The 22,906-nt window shown below is 44.7% G+C and overlaps 1 protein-coding gene across 2 annotated transcripts in view; it reads right to left on the bottom strand.

The window, feature by feature from the left end:
- Positions 1 to 22,906, bottom strand: part of PTPN22 (protein tyrosine phosphatase non-receptor type 22) — a 605,270-nt gene that overhangs the window by 207,795 nt on the left and 374,569 nt on the right. For both annotated transcript variants that reach the window (XM_086923320.1, XM_086923319.1), the window contains exon 10: positions 963 to 1,040. In XM_086923320.1, the coding sequence (XP_086779446.1) occupies positions 963 to 1,040 (78 nt within the window). The remainder of the gene's footprint in view (positions 1 to 962; positions 1,041 to 22,906) is intronic.

Below are 22,906 nucleotides of genomic sequence, written 5' to 3'. Positions count from 1 at the left end.
TAGGTGGTAGGGGATCTTCGCCTTTTTAGGAATGGTGGTGAGGGGTTCCATGTAAATGTTGAACAATTTTGGTAAGTGCCCTGAGCCTTGGGGTATACCTCTGCTGACATGGTGGAGGTCAGAGGTAAAGTTTTTGATTTTTATCTTTTGCGAGCGGTTCTCGAGGAAAGAGGTGAACCATCGGAGGACCTTTTCATTGGCACCAACCCTTTCTTGTATGGCCTTGATGAGAAGTTGGTGATCAACCGTGTCAAAGGCTGCCGATAGGTCGAGGAGAATGAGAAGGCAGCATTTCCCGGAGTCTAGTGACTGGTGGATGTCGTCTGTGATGTTCAGGATTGCCGTCTCAGTGTTGAAACCTTTTCTGAACCCCGATTGGTGGGGGTCAAGAAGGTTGATGATGTCCATGTGTTGAGTCAGCTGTGAGAGGACGCATTTCTGCAGGATTTTGGATAGGAGGGGGAAATTGGAGACCGGTCTGAAGTTGGGATGAACAAGTAACCATGAGAGAGGCTGTGCACTCAACAGTTTCGGCTTATAAGCAATCAGTGTAAGGGACTGAAAGCCATTCAGATAAGGCTTCCTTTAAAATATCAATGAATCATCTTCCCCTTGAGGAGCCTCATACAGCTCAGTGGCAGAGCAGGAGCAGAAGCAGAGCAGATCTGGGGTACAGCAGCCTTACAAAGTAAACCATACAGAGCATTCAAAACAGAGTGTGCAAAATTGGGGATTTAGTTCGGGAAATTCACCATCTCACATACATCACCATGATCTCTCAGTGCAGATGGATCCAGTTGTTTAGTTTCCTACTGAGCAAGTATAAGCAACCAGAAAAGCCACACAGATCAGAGAGTCTTCAAGACATTAAAAATATTTGATATTTTCCAATTCTATACTGAATATATATCCAATTAAATGTGATAAATACAATTACTGATTTTCACTACACATTACCATACCTTTGTTTGCACCAATGATGGCCTCTGTGTCCTCATTTCGAGTATTAAGTTATAAACACTGAAGTTTTCTGGGACGATCTAAAGAAGAAACAGCAAATTCATCCTCATTTATTTATTTACCACATGCAAGAGATGAAAGTCTGTCTCTGTAAGATGGGCTTATGTTAAAAAATGTATTTAAATTTCCTCATGACTTTTTAAATATCCAATTTTGTAGCCGCACTTCAAGACACTATTATTGCCAATAATTTAACATATGCTTAGAGTGGGTTTTGGGTCTGGCCCTTCCTTATGATTAGATACATTTCTTGTTTATATCAATACTCTAGACCTAATCCCGTGAATTTCTGCTCCATTCTTGTGTTTTCCCAGCCTCTTTAGCACTAATGTTTCCTCTTCCGTTTTCATTGTTATCCTTTCAGTATTTTTGCCAGGGAAATATTTTTGTAATTGCATTTTACTATGCTGTTGGAGCTTTAGGACTCAATGGCAGTGTATGCCCTCCTATTACCTCTCTCTCCACCATCTACACCTAGTACTGCTGCACCTCTCTCTCTCTCTCTCTCTCTCTCTCGTTCTTCCTCTCTCTGTCTCTCTCTTTCTATCTTTGTCTCTTCCTCTCCATATCTCCCACTGCTCCTATCTTTGCTAATGCTTTTACAATTGCATATATTGCCAACTTGCAACACAGATGCCATCTTGAAAGTGTAAAAAATAAATTTCCAAGATAGCCGGATATTTTTTTTAGATACCTCCATGACGACAGACACAACGCATCTAAAGAAAGCATATGCACCATCTTGGAACTATGGATAACAATGCTCCAATTTGGCGCCACTATTGGCTTTGTCAATGTTTGTAAAATTGAATCAAAAGCATTGGCAAGCTAAAAGCGGTGGGCTACCATCTTGAAATATTATTTTCTATACTTCCAAGATAGCATTCATGATTTACACTTAAAGGTCAGCCATCTTCGAGGTATACAAAATACTAACCGAAGATGACTGCACGCTGCTATCGGTTTTGCCAATGGCAGTGCCAATTTTTGTGTCACATATCTACAAGCATTGGCAAAGTGAAGTTGGTTAGCATTGCAAATGCTTGTGTTTGTTTGCCCTGAGAAACATTTTTTAAACCAGGTCCCATAAATGACCTTTTTTGTTCTTTTTTATTCTTTCAGCACAATTCACTGTCCAACCCCTTCCTCTCATCCTATAGTTAGACAGGAACAAAACCACTTTGCAAATCTCTGCTAAACTCAAGCAGGCTTTGCTCTATACTTGAAATTCAGTCAAACAATCAATACTTTTTTTGGATTCTACTTTCAATGTCATCATTTTCAATATTGTAAGATAAACTCCTCTTCGATAACTGTATCTGCTGGGTGATAAAATACATTTCAATCGCCTTCACTTTGCAATTCCTATGACTAGGCTCAACGATATACAAAGCATCTGTCATGCTGAAACTGCAGAAGTTGATTTGCCCATGTTTAGATGCAGGCTATCTGCCTGTGGACCACTTTTTGTTATGTGTTCATGTGTGACTATATGTGTTGCCTTGGGGTAAATTCTTTCTGAACACTTCTGGCAGTCTATGCATGGATTATAGGAACACCTAACCTGTTCGGTTTGCCACTGCTTGGTTATTTTCAGGCTGAGTACGCTAGTCTGTGTATCCAAATAGGCTTTCCCACGGTAAGCTACCCTATCATGTTACAACAACTGAGTGGGCATTTTAGAAGGGTCATTTTAAGGCATGAAGAAAGTGGAGGATTGCACAGGGCCATATTCTAAGGGCCCCCGCTTCTCTACCCCCCTCACTGCATCTCACTGCTCTGTTTCTATCTCACCTCTATATCTCTTCTCCATCTACTTCAAATCTGCCCCAAACTCACGTCGCACGCCATTTTCTACACACATCTCTCTCTACCTCTCTGTCCCTTATCACTCTCTACTAAAAATCTGTCTCAGACTCATTTATACCTGTCTCACATCTCACTCACCATCTCATCTCTGTCTATCCCTCTTCCCTCTTTCTTACAAACTTTTCAGTTTATCTAATTTTTCATTCACTCCCTTACCATACCTCTCACTGCCTTTTCTTCTACCTCCCTTCTCCAAAATCTACCTGCTTTTCTCTATCACTTTCTTCTATCTTCATACTCCCTGTCCTCCTTTGTTCCAACTCAACCTTACTTTCTCACCGTTATCTGTACTTCACCTGTCTCTACTTCACCACTCTCTCAATACTTCACCTTCTGTCTCTCAATGTCTGCAACAACCTCATCTCTTTCTCTACCTCACCATCCCCGCTCTACTTCACCTTCTCTCTCTCTATGTCTGCATCAACTCACCTCTTTTCTACTTCACCTTCCCCTGAATACTTCACTCTACACCTCATCTCTCTTTCTTTCCTGCAGCACTCTTATAGAAGTGTACATGAAGAATCAGGAGAGGACAGACAAGGCAGGGGAAGAACACTTAGAAAAAAGTACATTTTTATCCAGGAAATGTTGCAAATCCTTTGACTAGAGCTTTTATTTTCATTGTTGGAGTGAAAATGTTAGTTATGGATGGGGGGAGGGCTCTTTAGGATTATGAATATCTGGCTACCTGGGATTGCAAGTGGGAAATGTATATGTCTTATTTTAATATTATGTACTTTTTTAGGAGGGGGAGCTATTCCAGCCCTCCCTCTTTTTGTTTGGGTAACCCACCCAAACCCTCTTTTTAAAACCCATTACCTCAATCTACCACTACCCCTCCTGGACCCTAAAAACCCTTTACTAACTTTTACCCCTCCCCATCCTTACTCCCTAAAACCACCTTTATTGCTTACCCCTACCAAGTTCTGAAACCTAATAACCCCTCACTGCCCTTTACTTCTACCCCCCTGACCCCCAAAAAAACATTACTACTCCTTATCATTACCCATGACTGAATCATAAATAAATCGTAATACCCCTCACTCTTACACATCCATGAAATCTAAAAAAAACCTTACTAATCTTCACCCTTACCCACCCCTGAAATCTAAAAAAACTTTACAGCTCCCTACACTGACCCATTTCTGAACCCTAAGTACCCCTTACTACTTCTTACCCTACCTATCCCTGAACTTGAAATATGTCTTACAACTCCTTACACATTCCTCAACTCTAAAAACCCCCTGACTATCACTTACCTGTATCTACCCCATAAACATAAAGAAACTTACCACCCCATCATCATATACCATTAATCATTCCCTGAACCCGTAAAACCCTTCACTATTTCTTACCACCACTCACACCTGAAACTTAAAAGCCCTTTACTTAATCCTATCCAGTCCAAAAAGCCCACCCACGTAAGAAATATATATAAAATTTTCCAAAACAAGTACCCCAGAGATTTGGGGTGATCCGCCAAGCAGGGGCTGAGCTAAAAGGGGGGTTAAAAAAAAGTGTGTTTCCCATAATAATTTCTATAGAGGTTTTGAATATGACTACAGCCCAAACCACTAAATGGAATTACACCATATTTGACAGAAAGGTAGGTCTTGGTTCAAAGCACCCTTTCTCGCCTTCGCAGCGCGCTGCGCTGCGCAGCAATGAGACCTTTAGCAATCGATTTGGCTTTTCAACCAAAAACGTGCACGCGTTGCATTGCCTTTATTGGCAACGCATGCACGTTTGACGATTCCCTTGCGGGAGCGAGATTTTCCTGCTCGCTCCTGCAAGGGAAACTGGTGCAGGCCCCCTCCCTCCCTGCTGCCGTGCGAGGTAAGCACGCCCTTGTTTTTATTTTCTATTACCTCTCTCCCATCCCCCTTTCCGTCTCCCATAGCCCCCGCCCAAGGATTCTCACCTACAGTTTAGCATAGGTGATTGAGGCGAGGGATTAGGAGAGACAACAAATTCAGTTTCACCAGTGCCGGTTCCTGAGGAAAGACCCCCCATGCATAGAGGAAGAAAGAATCAGAAAAAGAAGCACAGAAAGAAGAAGGGAAAAAGGCACACAGTAGACCACAGGGAATAAGGCTAAGGCAGCCTGTCTCCCCGTGGCCCAGGAGAACTAGAGCTGACTCTGTGTGCTCTGTGGCACTGTGGTTTGCTCTCTATAAAACATCAGATGTTCCGCACTGCTTGAAAGAACACAATACAAAGGTAAAAGCTGCTCAAAATAAAAATTATAGAGTACGCATAGTGCATTTTCACTCAAGTTGTTAACCCCCTCATCTTTGTGGTTCCCAGAAATGGGGTAGAATGCCACAGTGAAAACGGAATGTTTGGGTCTCAGCTCCAAATCAAGGCCATGGCCTACGTTATATCAAAGTAAACCAGGAATAATAAGTCAACGTCAATACTTTCAAAATATCTAAGGAGAAGCCCTGCCTTCCCACCGGATGCACAGTACACCAACTTTTTATCGACCAGCTTCCCGCAACCCACTTTCCTCCAGCCGCCTGCACAGGACGCATTCACACTGTATTCTTTCCGCACACTGGTGGGGGCTGTGATCAGATGACCACACACACGCACTCTCTCCCTGCCATGCGCTGCCTTATCTGCCTGTGATAAGATCAGCTTCCCTTTGCATGTGCCTGCACGGCACGCAGGTCATGTTTTGATTGCGAGATCCCCTGGGTTTGTCACGTATTTATGTTCTGCTTTTGTTCGTTCATCGGGTTCAGTCTACTCTCAGATGCAACTTCCCGCCTCGCGCATAACACTGTGAAATTATACGATGAGAATATATGCGCTGGACAGCGTAGGAACTGGGAAGAAGCGTTGCTGTAATGTCAGGCGACACACGTGAGTAAATTCTCACCACACAAAGTCTCTGGGCACTGCCTCCCATACAAGGAAGCCCCCTAGTACAACTCCAGAGAGAAGACAGCATAAACAGAGATGGATGCATATCACCGACTCATGCTAAACCAAGCCAAGTTTCCAGTCAGGTAGGCACCCGTTTCAAGAGAGCGCACTGACAATTGGCACATAGTTTCATCTATCCTTTCTCGCAAACGCAGCAGAGGGGTCCAAGAGTGAATGAGCATGGAGTAAAAATTGGAGTGCACTGGATGAAGCACGGAGCAACAAAAAGTTGGTAATGAAAAAAATATAACTGATTTCTAATGGCTTATTGTAAAGCTTGGCTGGTGCAAAATCTGTGAAGGCCAGCTATACATTTTCCATTTATAAACTTATATAATTTATTGTACATGTAATCTGCATGTGTTGATGTAAAGTGCTCTGACACCCTGTATTGGAATGAGTAGGGCTATACAAGAAAAAATAGTGGTACTTAAATTATTTCAACGACTCCTTAGGGGAAGTAAGCTCTATATAAATGCAATTTCCTTTGAGTAAATACTGGGTAAGACCAACACGTTGGATTTTCTAACAGTGCATGCATATCTCCTATACAGGGACTGAACAAAGTGAAAAGCTGCCTCTCTTAAGTATGTGCTAACAAAGTGTGGGCCTTTGTTTCCCATCAGGCTTGAACAAAAGGAGGCCTGATGACCCTCAAATTTGTCATTTGTTATGGGCCCAGCAGGAATCTTAAATAAGAAAGCCCCATCCCGTCCCGGCGACACGGTGTTGCTTGTTGCAGATGGAAAGCAGACAATGTGCAGGCGCTGCTGAAAGTCTCCCGGAATTTGAAAATTACACTGGGACGAGTTCAGCACATCATTCAGTGGGGCCCAAATTCTTGGCAGGGTGAACGGTGTTCACCCTGTTAAAAAAATTTGGTGAACGCCGTCCACCGGCATGTACTCCCGACTCGTGCCTTGTGCTACCCAGGGAGCAGTGCATTCAGTGAAATACTGAGTGGCTGCTTCAAAGCTGCTCTGTGTTTCTCTGTGCAGGCGGTAATCTGTCTCCTGATTAGAGAGGAGATGGGGAGCCCCCCTCCCCCAATGGCAGATATAGTGAGGGACTGTCTGGTGACTTCTGAGACACCCTTTCCACCTTCCAGAGGGCTGCCCTCAGGGTCGCACTATCAGTAATCCAGCTTTTTGTAGGTTTTCATTGTACCTACTAAAGGCATGTCTGCCTCGGCACTCACATCCGTAAAAGGGCACAGGCGCAGCATCAAAGTGATTTCCTCATTTTCATAGGGCCACTCCCACATGCAAATGAGGGAACACTCCTTCCTCCAGCAACGACAGCCAGCCTACCATCACCGCCTGGTCCCCGGTCACCACTGAAGATGCCGCCATGACCATAAAGAGCACTCACTCAGGAGCCCCCACGGACCCCTGTCCGCCGCATATCTCCCAAAGAGCTGCCACTGCCATAGCACCCGAGCTACGATGCCACCTTCAAATTCAGACCATTTTCCGATGACAGGAAATAGGCAGCAGTCAAGCCCCTCCTCAAGAAAACCTCTGCAGACAAGACGGACATGAAAAACAACTGACCCATCTCTCTCCTTCCCTTTGAGGCCAAAGTCACAGAGAAGATTGTCAATGTCTAGCTGACTAACTTTTTTCGAGGAGAACGCCTTCCTCGACCCTTCCTAATCTGGATCCCGGGGCAACCACTGTCAGAGAGTGTAGCAGCGCCTGCCTCCTCGTCTCTTGAACTACATTTCCCATGATGCTCTAATGGGAGGGGATATAGACGCTGCACGTGTACAGGCCAACGTGCGTAATTCTGTTTTGGACTCGGGTCTCTTTCTCGGCTAAGGGAGAGATGGTTGGAAGAAGAAGTCATTTTGCTGTTTCTCCCGACGGCATCCTGAATAGCATATTCGTGAGTATGCCTGGGGACATTGTTTTGCCGATCCTGGGGAGGCTACTCGAGTTTGGTTTATCATGTATTGGATAATGTGACCATAGCGGAATATGGCGTGCGGATGCCACGTATTGCCATATATGGTGGCTGGAGTAATATCGGAGAGGAAAGGGACATTTTGGAAACATAGCGGAGTACAGCGGTGAGGAAACCGCGTATTTGCGTATATGTCAATTGCTTTTGCCTATCTATTGGAAATCTCAACTAGAGGCTGTATACGGCGGTGAAGGAACCGCGTATTGCAGTACTTGGGGAACTTTGTGCGCTTTCACGTGTACCTAAACTTTATCTAACATTAATTCACATAGCCGAATACGGCGGTGAGGAAACAGCGTATTATCGTGTATGTGTTGGAACTCATTGCAGTGTATACTTGGGGAAACACTCCCATCTCATTGCGATAGTGGATTATCAGATGAATACCATAAGAGATAACTATGGGAAACATGCTTCGTTCACTAATGATTTTCTTTCCTGCGTTAGTGAATTAATCTCTGGGTATGTTCAATTCAATTCAATAAAACTATATTCGGATACAGAAATTATATCCATAAAGGTACACAAATGTCAATAAAATGCAAATTTTTTCTTAAAAAGAAGAATTTTAAAATATTATAAAAATGCATAGTATACATCAAAGGAGAGAATTTTTATACACTAATACATACATGATAAAAGGAAATAGGTGATACAATATTGTTAAAAGCCTAGTGCAAAAAGCGTTCTGAACAATAGCAGCAAGAATAGATATAGGACAGTCAGAAGCAATTTATTACCACCATAATATGCAAATATTGTAGGGGCACACTCATGGGGCAACAGCTTTAAGATAGACAAGCAAACAGTTGTTAGTCTTTTTAGAATTTTAATCATAATTTTTACGATATTTAGTGCATGCTTTTAAAAAACAGACTATGGGGTTAACACTGTACTCGGTGTCTAAACATTGTAAGGCGAGAAGTGCTGGGTATGTATTAGGAGTGCGATAGAGCATATGTGTTGGATAGCATACGTGAAACTAAACATCCTAATGGCTATTAGATCTTCTGTTTCAGGTTTTGATATTTATCTGATTGGTGCTGAAGTTTCCCAAAGAAAAATATAGACTGCTATATTTTGTACCAGGTATATATTCCTCTAGCGAGATTTCATTGAGAGTAGATGTTATTTTACCCTGTTTATAGCTGTATTTTTTGTTGTTACAGGTTCTATTTCCCTGCTGACCCTTCCCTATCCTTTTCCCTGGCCTGATCCCTCAAATACCCTGTATACCTTTAGGGGTGTTGGTGATATCAGGAGGAGGACCCTTTCTTGCTATGACTGGATCCTGCGGAGCGTAACCACAGCACCAAGACCGCCCTCCTCGCCGCAACAGACCACATCCGCACGCTCCTCGACCAAGACCACACCGAGGCCCTCATCCTACTCGACCTCTCCAGAGCCTCGACACAGTCTCCCTTCGCACTCTCACAGCCAGACTCCATGATGCCGGAATACAGGGAACTGCCCCAGACTGGCTCCTCTCCTTCCTCGCCGGCAGAACCCAAAGGAACAGACTCCCACCCTTCCTCTCCAAACCCACAGAGATGAACTGCGGAGTACCCCAAGGATCATCGCTCAGTCCCACACACTTCAACATCTACATGGCCCTACTCGCCGCCTTCGTGAGACAGCATGGACTCAGCATAGTATCCTACGTGACGACACCCAGCTCATCTTCTCCCTCACGACGTAACCCAATGCCAGCAGACTCAGCTTCCAGGAAGGAATGAAAGACGTTGAATCCTGGATGAGCAGCCGCTGCCTGAAGCTCAACTCGGAGAAAACAGAAGCCCTTGGACTCACCCGCTCAGCTTGTGACAACACATGGTTGCCCACCGCCCTCAGCAATCCCCCGCACCACCACAGAGCACTCCCGGAACCTCGGCATCATACTCGACTCATCACTCACCATAACCCACCAGATCAATGCCATCGCGTCCACCTGCTTCAACACCCTCCGCATCCTTTGCAAGACCTTCAAATGGATCCCCCCCCGAATACAGAAAGGCTGTCACCCATGCACTCAAGCAGACTGGACTACAGAAACGCCCTCTATGCTTTAATCAAAAACTTCCCTGCCACGCAAACTCCAGACCATCCACAACACCGCAGCCAGCTCGTCCTAGCATCCCACAACATGAATACATCACCCAACACCTCCGAGACCTCCACTGGCTCCCCGTCGAGAAGAGAGTAACTTTCAAGTTACTCACTCACGCCTACAAATCCATCCGCAACACCAGACCCAAATATCTCAACAAAAGAGTCTCCTACCATGTATCCAAGCGAAACCTCTGCTTCGCCGGCCTCGCCCTCGCAGGAATCCCAGCGCATCTGCAAAACCAGAGCCGATGGCAGAGATTTCTCCTACATTGCGGCTTAGGACTGGAGCGAGTGACTGATCAACATCAGACGTTCCCCCACCCTGCACACCTTCAGGAAGAGCCTTAAGATCTTGCTCTTCGGCTAACTCGGAGCTGCACCGCCCCCCAGCGTCTTGAGTAGCGTGCTTCACAATTCCCTGATTGATTGATTGATTGACTCTCTAAAAGTACCACTGGCACTACAAGTGACCCCAGGGCCATTAGTATTACAGGAGGGGCCGTACAAGCGTAGGCAGTAGTACTTATAGCCCTGGGGGCACTTGTAGTACAAAAAGGAGATCTTTATGCCCATTGCGCCTCGCACACTAAGTGTAATTAAGCCACTGGTTTTTAGGAATCGCGTGCTTGTGGTAATTCTGGAATGTGGAATTACCAGGATTCACAAGCGATCCAAAGTAACACCCTAATGCAAGGCGTAGAACATGCCGAAATCAGTGTTAGCACATTGGTTTCGGAATACTGTCCATAATTTTTGGCCTTTCTCTTGAGGCAAATTCCCCCAAGTGGTATTATTAAATAAAAAAGAATACAGTTTTGGACAGAATCTCCAGTTTCCGCATAAATCAGTGTTAACAGCCCACCCGTAATATGAGCCGAAGTCTGATCCAGCTTGTCCTGAAGTGATAGATGTGAGAGCCTAGTGCTCTCAATCTGGCACCTCTGACACTAGTAACAAACTCACATCCTTGGGCCTGTAAAACAACACACTCACCCCTTTAGGGCAAATTGACTAGTAGTGAGTAATAAGAGATGAACATCAACTTGTTCGAGGCTGTGTAACAAGCAAAATAGCAGTATCGCAATCTGTCACTTTCCAGACAAAAGTTGATGCTTTTACAGCATAAAACAACCTGCTACCAAAGGTGTTGTATATGACTATGGTAAAGCCAAAAAACAAAACAAAATAGATACAATTGGCGGAAGCACACTGGAGAAGGACAAAGTCACAGATCAATGATTAGGAAATGTCCATAGTAGTTGATGGTTAATTCAACCCAGGTTTAAATTTTGCTTGGTTAACTAATAAATGTAAAATGCAACAAGTTGCAGTAGGGAACAGCCTGGTAGTAATAAGACAGCCAACACGTTTTTTACAAAATAGACTTTATCAAGGCTAGCTTTTGAATTCCAAGGATTCCAAGTTGTAAAGACGTGTGCTGTGGTACCTGGTATCTTGGAAAGGATATGCTGCAGAGGACTACTTGTGGGAACCGTGCCAGAATGTGCATGCTTTAGTAGCTGTTCACTCTGTTCACAGGCAGTTTTCAATGAAGCCTGGACCTAGGAGGCGTTAGGCGGGGGGATCTACTGTCAGGGAGCGAACGTAGCGCCGCCTGCCTCCTCGTCTCCTGAACTACATTTCCCATGATGCTCTAATGGGTGGGGATATAGACACTGCACGCGTACAGGCCAATGCGCATAATTCTGTTTTGGACTCGGGTCTCTTTCTCGGCTGAGGGAGAGACGGTTGGAAGGTGAAGTCGTTTTGTACCTGCCGCCATTGGAAATTTGCTGTTCTTACGACGGCATCCTGAATGGCATATTCGTGAGTACGCCTTGGGACATTGTTTTGCCGATCCTTAGGAGGCTACTCGAGTTTGGTTTATCGTGTTTTGGATTGTGTGGCCATAGCGGAATACGGCGTGCAGATGCCACGTATTGCGGTATATGGTGGCTGGAGTAATATCGGAGAGGAAAGGGACATATTGGAAACATAGCGGAGTACGACGGTGAGAAAACCGCGTATTTCCGTGTATGTCAATTGTTTCTTTTGCCTATCTATTGGAAAACTCAACCAGAGGCTGTATACGGCGGTGAAGGAACCACGTATTGCAGTATTTGGAGAACTTTGTGCTTTCACGTGTACCTAAACTTTATTTAAAATTAATTCACATAGCGGAATACGGCGGTGAAGAAACCGCGTATTACTGTGTATGTGTTGGAACTCATTGCAGTTTATACTTGGGGAAACACTCCTATCTCATGGCGATAGTGGATTATAAGATGAATACCATAAGAGATAACTATGAGAAACATGCTTCATTAACTAATGCCTTTTTTTCCTGCGTTATTGAATTAATCTTTGGTTATGTATGTATGAGGAGTGTGATAGAGCATATTTGTTGGATAGCATACGTGAAACTAAATGTCCTAATGGCTATTAGATCTTCTGTTTCAGGTTCTGATATTCATCTGATTGGCGCTCGAAGTTTCACAAAGAAAAATATAGACTGCTATATTTCGAGCCAGGTATATATTCCTCTAGCGAGATTTCATTGAGAATAGATGATATTTTACACTGTTTATAGCTGTATTTTGTTGTTGTTACTGGTTCTATTTCCCTGCTGACCCTTCCCTATACTTTTCCCTCGCCTTATCCCTCGAACACCCTGTAAACCTATAGGGATGTTGGTGATATCAGGAGGTGGACCCTTTCTTGCTACGACTGGATTCTGCCGCGATGTAGGAGAAATCTCTGCCATCGGCTCTGGTTTTGCAGATGCGCTGGGATTCCTGCGAGGGCGAGGCCGGATTCTTTTAAATGCGGCTCTCAAACAGATAAGTTACCTTTCTTACTCTGAAGATTATTTAGGTTTATTGATATTGTTTAGACCATATGTTTAGACCATATGTTTATATGTTTAGAGCATATGCTGTTAAGCTACATTACAATCCTAAAGCTTTGTGGAATTTATTTCTGGTTACTTTCATATTCAAGTCTCAGCTTCCAGGAAGGAATGAAAGACGTTGCATCCTGGATGAGCAGCTGCTGCCTGAAGCTCAACTCGGAGAAAACAGAAGTCCTTGGACACACCCACTCAGCTTGTGACAACTACTGGTTGCCCACGGCCCTCGGCAATCCCCCGCACCACCACAGAGCATGCCCGGAACCTCGGCATCATACTCGACTCCTCCCTCACCATAACCCACCACATTGATGCCGTCGCCTCCACCTGGTTCAACACCCTTCGCATCCTTTGCAAGACCTTCAAATGGATCCCCCCGAATACAGAAAGGCTGTTACCCATGCAGTCAAGCAGACTGGACTACAGAAACGCCTTTTAAGCTTTATTCACAAACGTCCCTGCCACGCAAACTCCAGACCATCCACAACACCACGGCCATACTCGTCCTAGCATCCCACGACATGAATACATCAACCAACACCTCCGAGACCTCCATAGGCTCCCCGTCGAGAAGAGAGTAACTTTCAAGCTGCTTACTCATGCCTATAAATCCCTCCGCAACAACGGACCAAAATATCTCAACAAAAGAGTCTCCTTCCATGTACCCAAGAGAAACCTCCGCTCCGCCGACCTCGCCCTCACAGAAACCCCGTGCATCTGCAGAACCAGAGCCGGTCGAAGAGCTTTCTCCTACATCGTGGCTAAGGACTGGAACGAGCCGCTGATCAACATCAGACGTTCCCTCACCCTGCACAACATCAGAAAGAGCCTTAAGACCTTTGTCTTCAGCTGACTCGGAGCTGCACGGCCCACCCGAGCCCCTTGAATAGCGTGCTTCACAATTCCCTGATTGATTGGTTGATTGACCCTCTAAAAATTCCACTGGCACTACAAGTGACCCCAGGGCCATTAGTATTAAAGAAGGGTCCGTACAAGCATCTGCAGTAGTACTAATAGCCCTGGGGGCACATGTAGTACAAAAAGGAGATCAATATGCCTGTTGAACCCTGGACACTACGTGTAATATGGTCACTGTTTTTTAGGAATCCCGTGCTTGTGGTAATTCTGGAATGTGGAATTACCGGAACTCACAAGCGATCCATAGTAACACCCTAATGCAAGGCGAAGAACATGCCGAAATCAGTGTTAGCACATTGGTTTCGGAATACTACCCATCATTTTGGGCCTTTCTTTTGAGTCAAATTCCTCCAAGTGGTATTATTAAATGCCATAGAATACTGGTTTGGACAGAATCTCCAGTTTCCGCCCAAATCAGTATTATGAGCCCACTCGTAATATGGGCCGAAGTCTGATCCAGCTTGTACTGAAGTGATAGATGGGAGAGCCTAGTGCTCTCAATCTGGCACCTCTGACACTAGTAACAAACTCACATCCTTGTGCCTATACAAGAACACACTCACCCCTTTAGGGAAAATTGACTAGTAGTGAGTAATAAGAGATGAACATCAACAAAATAATTTGTTCAAGGCTGTGTAACAAGCAAAATAGCATATCACAATCTGTCACTTTTCAGGCAAAAGTTTGTGCTTTTGCAGCATAATACAACCTGCTACCAAAGGTGTTGTATAGGACTATGGTAAAGCCAAAAAACAAAACAAAATAGATACAATTGGCGGAAGCACACTGGAGAAGGACAAAGTCACAGATAAATGATTAGGAAATGTCCATAGTAGTTGATGGTTGATTCAACCCAGGTTTAAATTTTGCTTTGTTAACTAATAAATGTCAAATGCAAAAAGTTATAATAGGGAACAGCCTGGTAGTAACAAGACAGCCAACACATGTTTTGTCCACAATAGACTTTATCAAGCCTAGCTTTTGAATATTTACGATAACTCCATGGTGCAGGCCCTGCAGGTTGAGGTATACAGGGGTGATATCTGATGGCAGGTAAGGAGTAAAATACTTCAAATTGCAAGTCTGATAGTCTGCATCTAGGCCGGAACTCTGTGGTTTTCAGCAATCCAGGAAAATTTGACCAGTGAACGTAGTTGGTGTACTTCTGATGTGTACACTTTAGGCCATGTTAAGTCAGGAAGTACCTTAATAACACTCTACCCACAAAGCACACTGTTTAGAAAGAAATCGCCTGTAAACTGGCATACGTCGAGGGTTCAAACAGTAATCATGGCAAAATCCATTGCACACAAAACATGTGTTGGCTCTCTTGTTACTACCAAGTAGTTTACTTCTGCTAACTGTTGCATTTGGCATCTAAAGTGTCCCCATGGAAAATTAAAACCTCAGCTATTTTAATTACAAGCTACTATGGACATTGCCTAACAATTACTCTCTGATTGTGTCCTTCTTAAATATGCGCCAACTTATTCCATCAAAATTGATTAGTAACTAAAACAGCTCCCATTGGAGACCAGATGTAAAATTAAAGCTGCTTGCATAGCGTTGCAAGTAGTGTGCTCACCATGCCTCAAAGCTCAAGATCTCTGGAGGTACCCAAGACTCTAGGGGCTAAATCTTTCTGTGACCAGAGACATAAAAAGACAAATGAGATGGACCCTCAGACAAAATTTCTCCAGAACCTCTCCCAAACTAAGGAACTCCTCCCACCTTCCATCAGGAAAGCACCCTTGCTGCACATCTTCAAAAAGGAGCTCAAAACATTTCTAAAATGCCAAGGTCTATCAACCCAACGGTAGAAAAACACTGAACTGACATAACTGCCCAAACTTTCTGGTGACCCTCTCATTACCTAAATTTTACTTGTAGCAAACATATCTTTGAGCAACACTGTCCGCGTAATAGTACAATTAGTGCTCATTCATTGCTCTCATCCGGCCAGGGGACAATCCAAACTGTGTCCTTTCTCACTCCCATATTCAACACCTACGACTTCAGCCATGTTAAGATTATCAAGCTTGTCCTGTTATCTGAGTGCCTGAAAGTTTCAGGACTTACTATTCACCATCCTGCAAGATGGTACTACAGCCCCTTCTTACCTCCCTGCCAACTTCTGGATATGCAAACCCTAGCCTTGTGTATATTTGGTGAGAAATGATTTGTAAACCCCAACCTATTGTACAGCAATCCTATGACCCTGAGGCCTCGTCAACGCAAGAGAAAACTTTTAAATAAATGCACATGCCTTGTCCCCTGTCGTGGCATAGGAGTGTGGGTTGCAGTATATCTGCAAAACTGGGTGTTTTAGTAGAAAATGTAAACTTCTTGACACCCACATGTTTATTTGGGATCACAGGAGATTTCCATAGCCTCCAAAGGGAATGCATATTTCATGTTGCTGGAAGGCTCCTCACACTGCATCACTGAACCAATCACATTGAACTGGCAAGAACCTTAATGTTGTCAAGACTCAACAACTGCAACAGTGTTTACACTGGAACCTCTGAGAAAGAGATTTCAAAGCCACGGATACTGCAAAACCTGGCGGCCAGATTCTGCCTCAACACAAAGAAATAGGCTCCGGTCACTCTGGAGCTCAAAGACATTCACCGGCTCCTCAAACTGCTCTCTGCCATCTTACAACTTTCTAGAGCATCATCTCTGATTATACACCTGGAAGAGGTGTGGTGCAACGGCCAGGGCTGCTGACTCTGGAACACGAAGCTCACGATTCGAACCCCGGTACAGGCGGCAAGTTAGCCCAGCACCATGTGACTCTGGGCAATAGTTCACTAAATCTTCCCGACAGCCCCCAGCGCTGGGACACCTCGCCTGAGGTAGCTGCGTGCTTTACAAATACTGGTTATTATTATTACACCTGAACCTAGGATCCAGCATGGCACACCTGACCGCACAAGGCAAGTTAAGCTCAAGTCTCACAGAGGGAGTAGGAGCACAGTGGTATGCACACAAAAGTTCCTCAAGTGTGTCAGTTTACAGGAAAACATGGAAGAAAAGCCCTTTCATTGAGTTTTGCCCATTCTACAGTCACATCATCAGGAATACCCCTCCCTGTAAAGGCTGTGGTCCAGATGAGAGTAGTTTGACTTTCACCAAGGCTAGTAGCTGAGCACATCAGATCCTCACCCATCATACAATGTCTTTATCCACCCAGGAAGGGGTTTGACTATCACAAGAGCTGCATCACCGGTCACAAGAGCTATGAAGGGGCCGTCACAAGCCAGTGCGCTGCAGAATAATTAATGAAGTTAGAACGCACAGACTAGGAACAGGAATCCATCAATGTCCAATGCAGGCCTAGAATTACGCCTCTGTGCAGACAGGTTGTGAGAGGGTGGATGTCATGAACTCAGTATTAATGATGGAATATATACATTGACCAAAGCGTAAGTTAGCAAATGGCTGACACACCCATGAAAACAATTATATTTTAGGAAATATGAGTGTCACTGTGGTGTTGATGGTAAACAGAAACAAGCTTTGGCATAGCCAATAGGTCTTGCCTTTGGGACCTTACAAGTATTTAGTTATGCAGCACAATATCCTTGGTGCAACAACATCAACTGTTGTATGGCTAAACACTTATAAGATCCCAAAAGCGAGACCTATTGGCTATGCCAATGCTTGTTGTTATTTGGTGTAAATCTGTTCATTAGGTTTTGAGATATTAAAGAAAATCCAAATCTGTATATATAGGGATGCAACCCTTCCACAATTCCTCCCAATCTTGTACAGAGTGCCGATTGGCTGCCAACACTTTAACCTGGAAGTGTTGGCAGCCCTCTTAGAATTCAGACTCAGCTGAGTCCCAAAAAAAACAAAAAATAAAGACATGGGGGTAGAGTAGGCATACCCTGACCACCTAGCTCTGTTCCAGCTGGGACCCTAACAGGGCTAAAAAGCACTTAAAGAAATATTTGTGGCAGAAACTGCAACACATTTGTGAATTTGCAGCAAAATGTCTTTAAAAAAAACAAGTGCAACTTCCTATACTTGTTTCTCTTTCAGCCCCGGATCATGTTAATTCGTCATTTTGCTTATTGCCAAGATCTTGATTGTATTTTGGATTTTTTTGCATTGTTGTCAATCCTATGTTGCGATCAAGCACATGCCCAGGGAGAAGATCTCCTACTGGAGAGAGCTGGTGAGTATATGCTTCTGTTGATAATGATCACCCCTCTGTGTGTTCCACATCTCTCTTGCGTGTCTCAGGCCCGCCCCAAAGCCCTGTGGCTCCCGAGGTCCCCATAGGGATTGTGCCTAGAATATGTCTTCGTCCACAGGGAGGTCCCTTCAATGAGCCTAGAACAGGTCTTTTGGCCACTAGGAAGATGCTAGGAATGAGGCTTCTCATGTCTGGGACCACACAAAGTTGTCGAACAGAAGACTTATTAAGGTGGAGTTTACATGGGCAACCTTACCAGGGCAAGGGGCTCCTGCATGCACCTTGTGTGCACAGGTGTGTATACCTGCAAGAGAGGTCTCTGGCATGGGGAACCTCTCAAGGCTCCTCACCCACACTGAGGTTTCCTGGGGCAGGAGGCTCCTCGTCCTTAGGAAGTTTAGCTCCCTGTAGGAGGCTCCTCGGTGTGCACTGAGGTACCTAGAATTAGTCTCCTCCTGCACTGAACAACTGCAAGGGGCTCCTTGGCATGCACCTTGCAGGAGTCTCCTCTCCTGCACTAAAGATAACTGCAGGAGGCCCCTCAGCATGATCGAGTCTCCTCCTGCACTAAAGATAAATGCAGAAGATCCTCAGCCTGCACCAAGGCACCTTACAGGAGTCTACTCTCCTGCACTAAAGATACCTGTAGGAGGCCAACATAAGATGAGTCTCCCCACCTGCACTAAATATAACCACAGGAGACTTGAGGTACCTTGCAGGAGGATCTTCTCCTGCACTACAAAATAAGCACAGGAGACTCCTCTGCAATCATAGAGGTGCCTTGAATGAGTCTACCCTCCTGCGCTAAAGATAACCGCAGGAGGCTCCTCTGCGTACACTGAGGTGCCTTGAATGCGTCTACTCTCTGCACTAAGGATAACAGCAGCAGGGTCCTCGACATGCACCTTGCAGGACTCTCCTCTCCTGCACTAAAGATAACTGCATGAAACTTGACGAACCTTGCTGTAGTCTCCTCTCCTGAGCTAAAGAAAACAGCAGGAGTCTTCTCTGTGCGTGCATCAAGACACTGGGCAGGAGTCTCCTCTCCATACTGAAGATAACCTCAGGAGGCTGAGGTGCCTTGAATTAGTCTCCTCCTGCACTAAAAAAAACGCAGGAGGCTCCCCTGCATGCAGCAAGGTGCCTTGAATAAGTCTACCCTCCTGCACTAAATACCCTAGTGCAGGATGCCCCTCAACCATAGAAAAGTTACCTTCCGGCAGGAGGTTCCTCGGTATGTGAAACATGTCACCTGAACCTAGTTTCTCAGCCATGGAAGGTTCCCCTGGTTCGTCTTCTGCCGGAACGGATCTTGCACTGGAGCGGCAGTTGTACTGTGTGCTCATCTCTCGTGCATGCTGCTGCCAAGGTTCTTTCTTCAGCCCAGTTTAAAGACTCTTTTATAATAAGACACTGCACCACTAGGCACTTAGGAGCCGGGCACTGTCAGGGTTAGCATCCTGTGCCCTTCCATGCCCATGGCGGTGGGACTATGGCAGGCTTCCCTCTAGTGACCAGCCAACATCTAAATTGAGCAGGCGGACCCCCAAGATTGTGGGCAAGATGGCATAAAGTCACCAATTCTACTTTTAGAGAAATTTTAATCCCCCTGTCCTACGACCTTCGGATGATATTGAAAGGGCGCTTAAGAAATTCGAAGGCGAAACTAGGAAAGTTATAGATAAAATTGCCCCACTAAAGCTTTTCAAATCTAGGCCAGCCAAAAAGCAAGAAGTTTAGTTCTCTAATCATCTAAGAACTCTCAAACAAGGGGCTAGGAAATTAGAAAAAAGATGGAGAACTTCTCATCTCCTAGAGGATAAGAATAAATACTGGAGCGCATTATCCTCTTACCATAAAGCGATACGTTGTGTGCGGAAAGCACATATTGCTTCCCAAATACAAGAGGCTGGAAACTCCCCCAGAGTTCTTTTCCAAATATTACAAACATTCGCTAAACCCACAGCATGTGAAGCCCCCGACATGTCATCCCAACAGCTGTGTGATGAAATTTCCTGTTTTTTCACTAACAAAATCGATAAAATTTATGATAAAATACTATGTACGAATCAGGCCTCATTGACTTATATAGCACCCCCCCTTAATCCCACAGATTTTATATCGGACTCACACTCTCTGGACATCTTCCCCCCTATTTCGTTTCAAGAAACATCCAACCTTATAAAACAGATTAAAAGTGGGAGTCCAGAGGATGCCATCCCTGCTAGATTAATGCCCGTATTGGATGAACAACTAAGTCCAATGATCACGGAATTAGTAAACCTCTCACTCACCTCAGGCATTGTCCCCAAGGAATGGAAGCAAGCTCTTGTCAGACCCATAAGGAAAAACACCGCCTTACCATGGTCTGACCTGACAAATCTAAGACCTATTTCCCTGTTACCATTCTTGGGGAAAATTGTAGAAAAACATGTCAATCGCCACCTATCCGGATATATTGAACAAGTACAAGCCCTGGATGAATCCCAATCAGGATTCCGCCCCAAATACAGTACAGAATCCACCTTACTGTCTGTTACTGATGATCTCCACGCCTACCAGGACAAGGGCCTCTCAGTCATCTTGGTTCTATTAGATCTATCGGCAGCGTTCAACACCGTGTCTCATTCCATCCTGACTCAACGGTTGTCGAGCGCTGGCATTAAGAACAAAGCCCTTGACTGGTTAAAGAGTTTCCTAGCTGATCGCACCCAAAGAGTCACCATGGGTCCATATCGCTCTGCGGAAATTGAGATTTCTAAGGGGGTGCCACAGGGCTCATGTTTGAGCCCCACGCTCTTTAATATCTATGTGGCACCCCTGGCAGGAGTGTTGCGTAGATACGGCTTTGTCCCCGTATCATACACAGATGATACGCAGCTCCTTTTTCCCTTCAAAACTCTTTCCACTGAGGTTAGGAACTCTTTCTCGTCAGGCATGAAAGAAGTGGCAAAATGGATGTCTACCAACTATCTCCAATGTAACGTCAGCAAAACGGAGATCATGTTATTTGGGGAGGCCAAAATACTATGGACTCCGGAATGGTGGCCATCAGAGCTAGGAGCAGTCCCTGAACCTAAACAGGTCGTGAAGAATTTGGGAATTCGGCTCGATCACGACCTGTCACTAAAACAACATACCAGCTATATTTCAGGGATATGCTTCCACACCATCGGTTTGCTCCGCAAAGTCTTTCCACTCCTACCTAACTCAGTAAGGAAAACCCTTGTTCAAGCACTAATCCTTAGTCGGATCGATTATTGTAACGGCTTGTTACTCTCTGCCAACGAAGGAGTGCTGGATAAGCTACAAGTCATTCAGAACACGGCAGCCCGCCTTGTTTTGAATGCCCCCCCGAGAACTGCCTCCAAACCCCTCCTTAAACAATTACATTGGCTTCCAATTAGACAAAGGGCAAAATTCAAAATATGCTGCCTGATCCATAAGTGCTTGAATGGACAGGGGCTGATCTATCTTGAGCGGAGATTTGTTCCTTATGTTCCAGCACGATCCCTCAGATCAAGTAACAATCTCCTCCTTGTGGTTCCCCATGTCAAAAAGGTCAGACACGGAGGTAGAGCTCTGTCTACCACTGGTCCCAAGCTGTGGAACAAACTACCCCTGGCTCTAAGACAATGCAAAGAGCACTTAACATTCCGTAAACTTTTAAAAACTGTCCTTTTCAAAAATGAAATTTAATTCCATCTTCACATCATGTCTGCTGATTTACCGGTCAAAAAGCGCAGGGATACTCCTGTCGGAGTGATTCAAGCGCTATATAAACCCACAAATAAATAAATAAGATGACTGCAGAAAAAGTGATGGCTGGACATAGATAGATGGAGAGATAGATACACTGAATATGTTACAGATAACAGTCATTTATAATATTTCTGAACGCCGATGATGGCAAAGTAGTTGAGGCTGGGGGATTTGTAATTGCAACTACAACCCCAAGAGCAAGCTTTATATTACATGTTATGTTTTCTCGCTTCTCGCTGGATTAAACGTCCATAAGTCGCCAGAATAACATCCCTTCCATGGATTACAAGGTTTGAAAAGGTGCTGCTTGTAAACTGACTCCAAGGACAGGCTTCAAGTGTGTATATATATACATAGCCAAAAACAAAATTTGGATTTCATATCTCTCATAATGTATGTTGCTTCGAATACATTCCTTGTGTTCCTGAAACAAAACCCTCTCATTAGACTGGTGCTTCTGGCCCAGGTCTCAATGCAGCATTGCTCCAACTTCACAAGACGGTTGTGTATATTTTTTAGAGGCAATCTGCTTAACTGGGGATCCAGGATCACACAGTAGTCAGAAGCAGGAATATGCTGACAGAGCCGCTGAGTTGGCAGTCCACTGCTCTTTTCTTGGTGGTGAGCCCGCCATGGAAAGGGTGGCGGAGAGGCAACTCCCATGCCACTCCTGGGCCTGGGGTACATGCAGGGGGGCACATGTTGTGCCCCTCTTGAGTTGCACCCCTGTTTCTGCCCAGTCTTGCATGCATGCCATCCCGTGCAGGAACGTGCTGCAGGTGCTGGCATGGCAACGGTCTGCATTGTTGTGTTCGATTTTAGATTCCATATGCATTTTCCGATACAAGTCCTTATATAGGTATATTTCACATTGCCCTTATATAGGCATAGATATCCAGTCCTTATTTAGGCATAGTCCATGCTACCCAAATACAGGCATGGCTACTTCCATCCGTTCATCAACGTCACAACGGGTTCTAGGAAAACTAGGCTCTTAAGCTGTTAGGGACTTCCCCTTGCTTGGATATTGATTTTTCCAAGAACTCCTTTATTATGCATGAACATCTATTTCTTAGGGGTTCAGTCATGATGTTCATATGCCCGACTTTACGTCAAAACTGGCATTCCTAAACACCTTCTAGGTATAAATATACCTTCACTTGCTATGGCAAAGCACGGTGTGGTTCGTTGCAGTTTGACTACCGACTTACACGACG

The sequence above is a fragment of the Lissotriton vulgaris genome, chromosome 5, assembly GCF_964263255.1.
Source record: "Lissotriton vulgaris chromosome 5, aLisVul1.2, whole genome shotgun sequence".
NCBI lineage: Eukaryota > Metazoa > Chordata > Amphibia > Caudata > Salamandridae > Lissotriton > Lissotriton vulgaris.
Note: the sequence above shows the minus strand (reverse complement) of the source record. Positions and strands in the feature narration are given on the sequence as shown.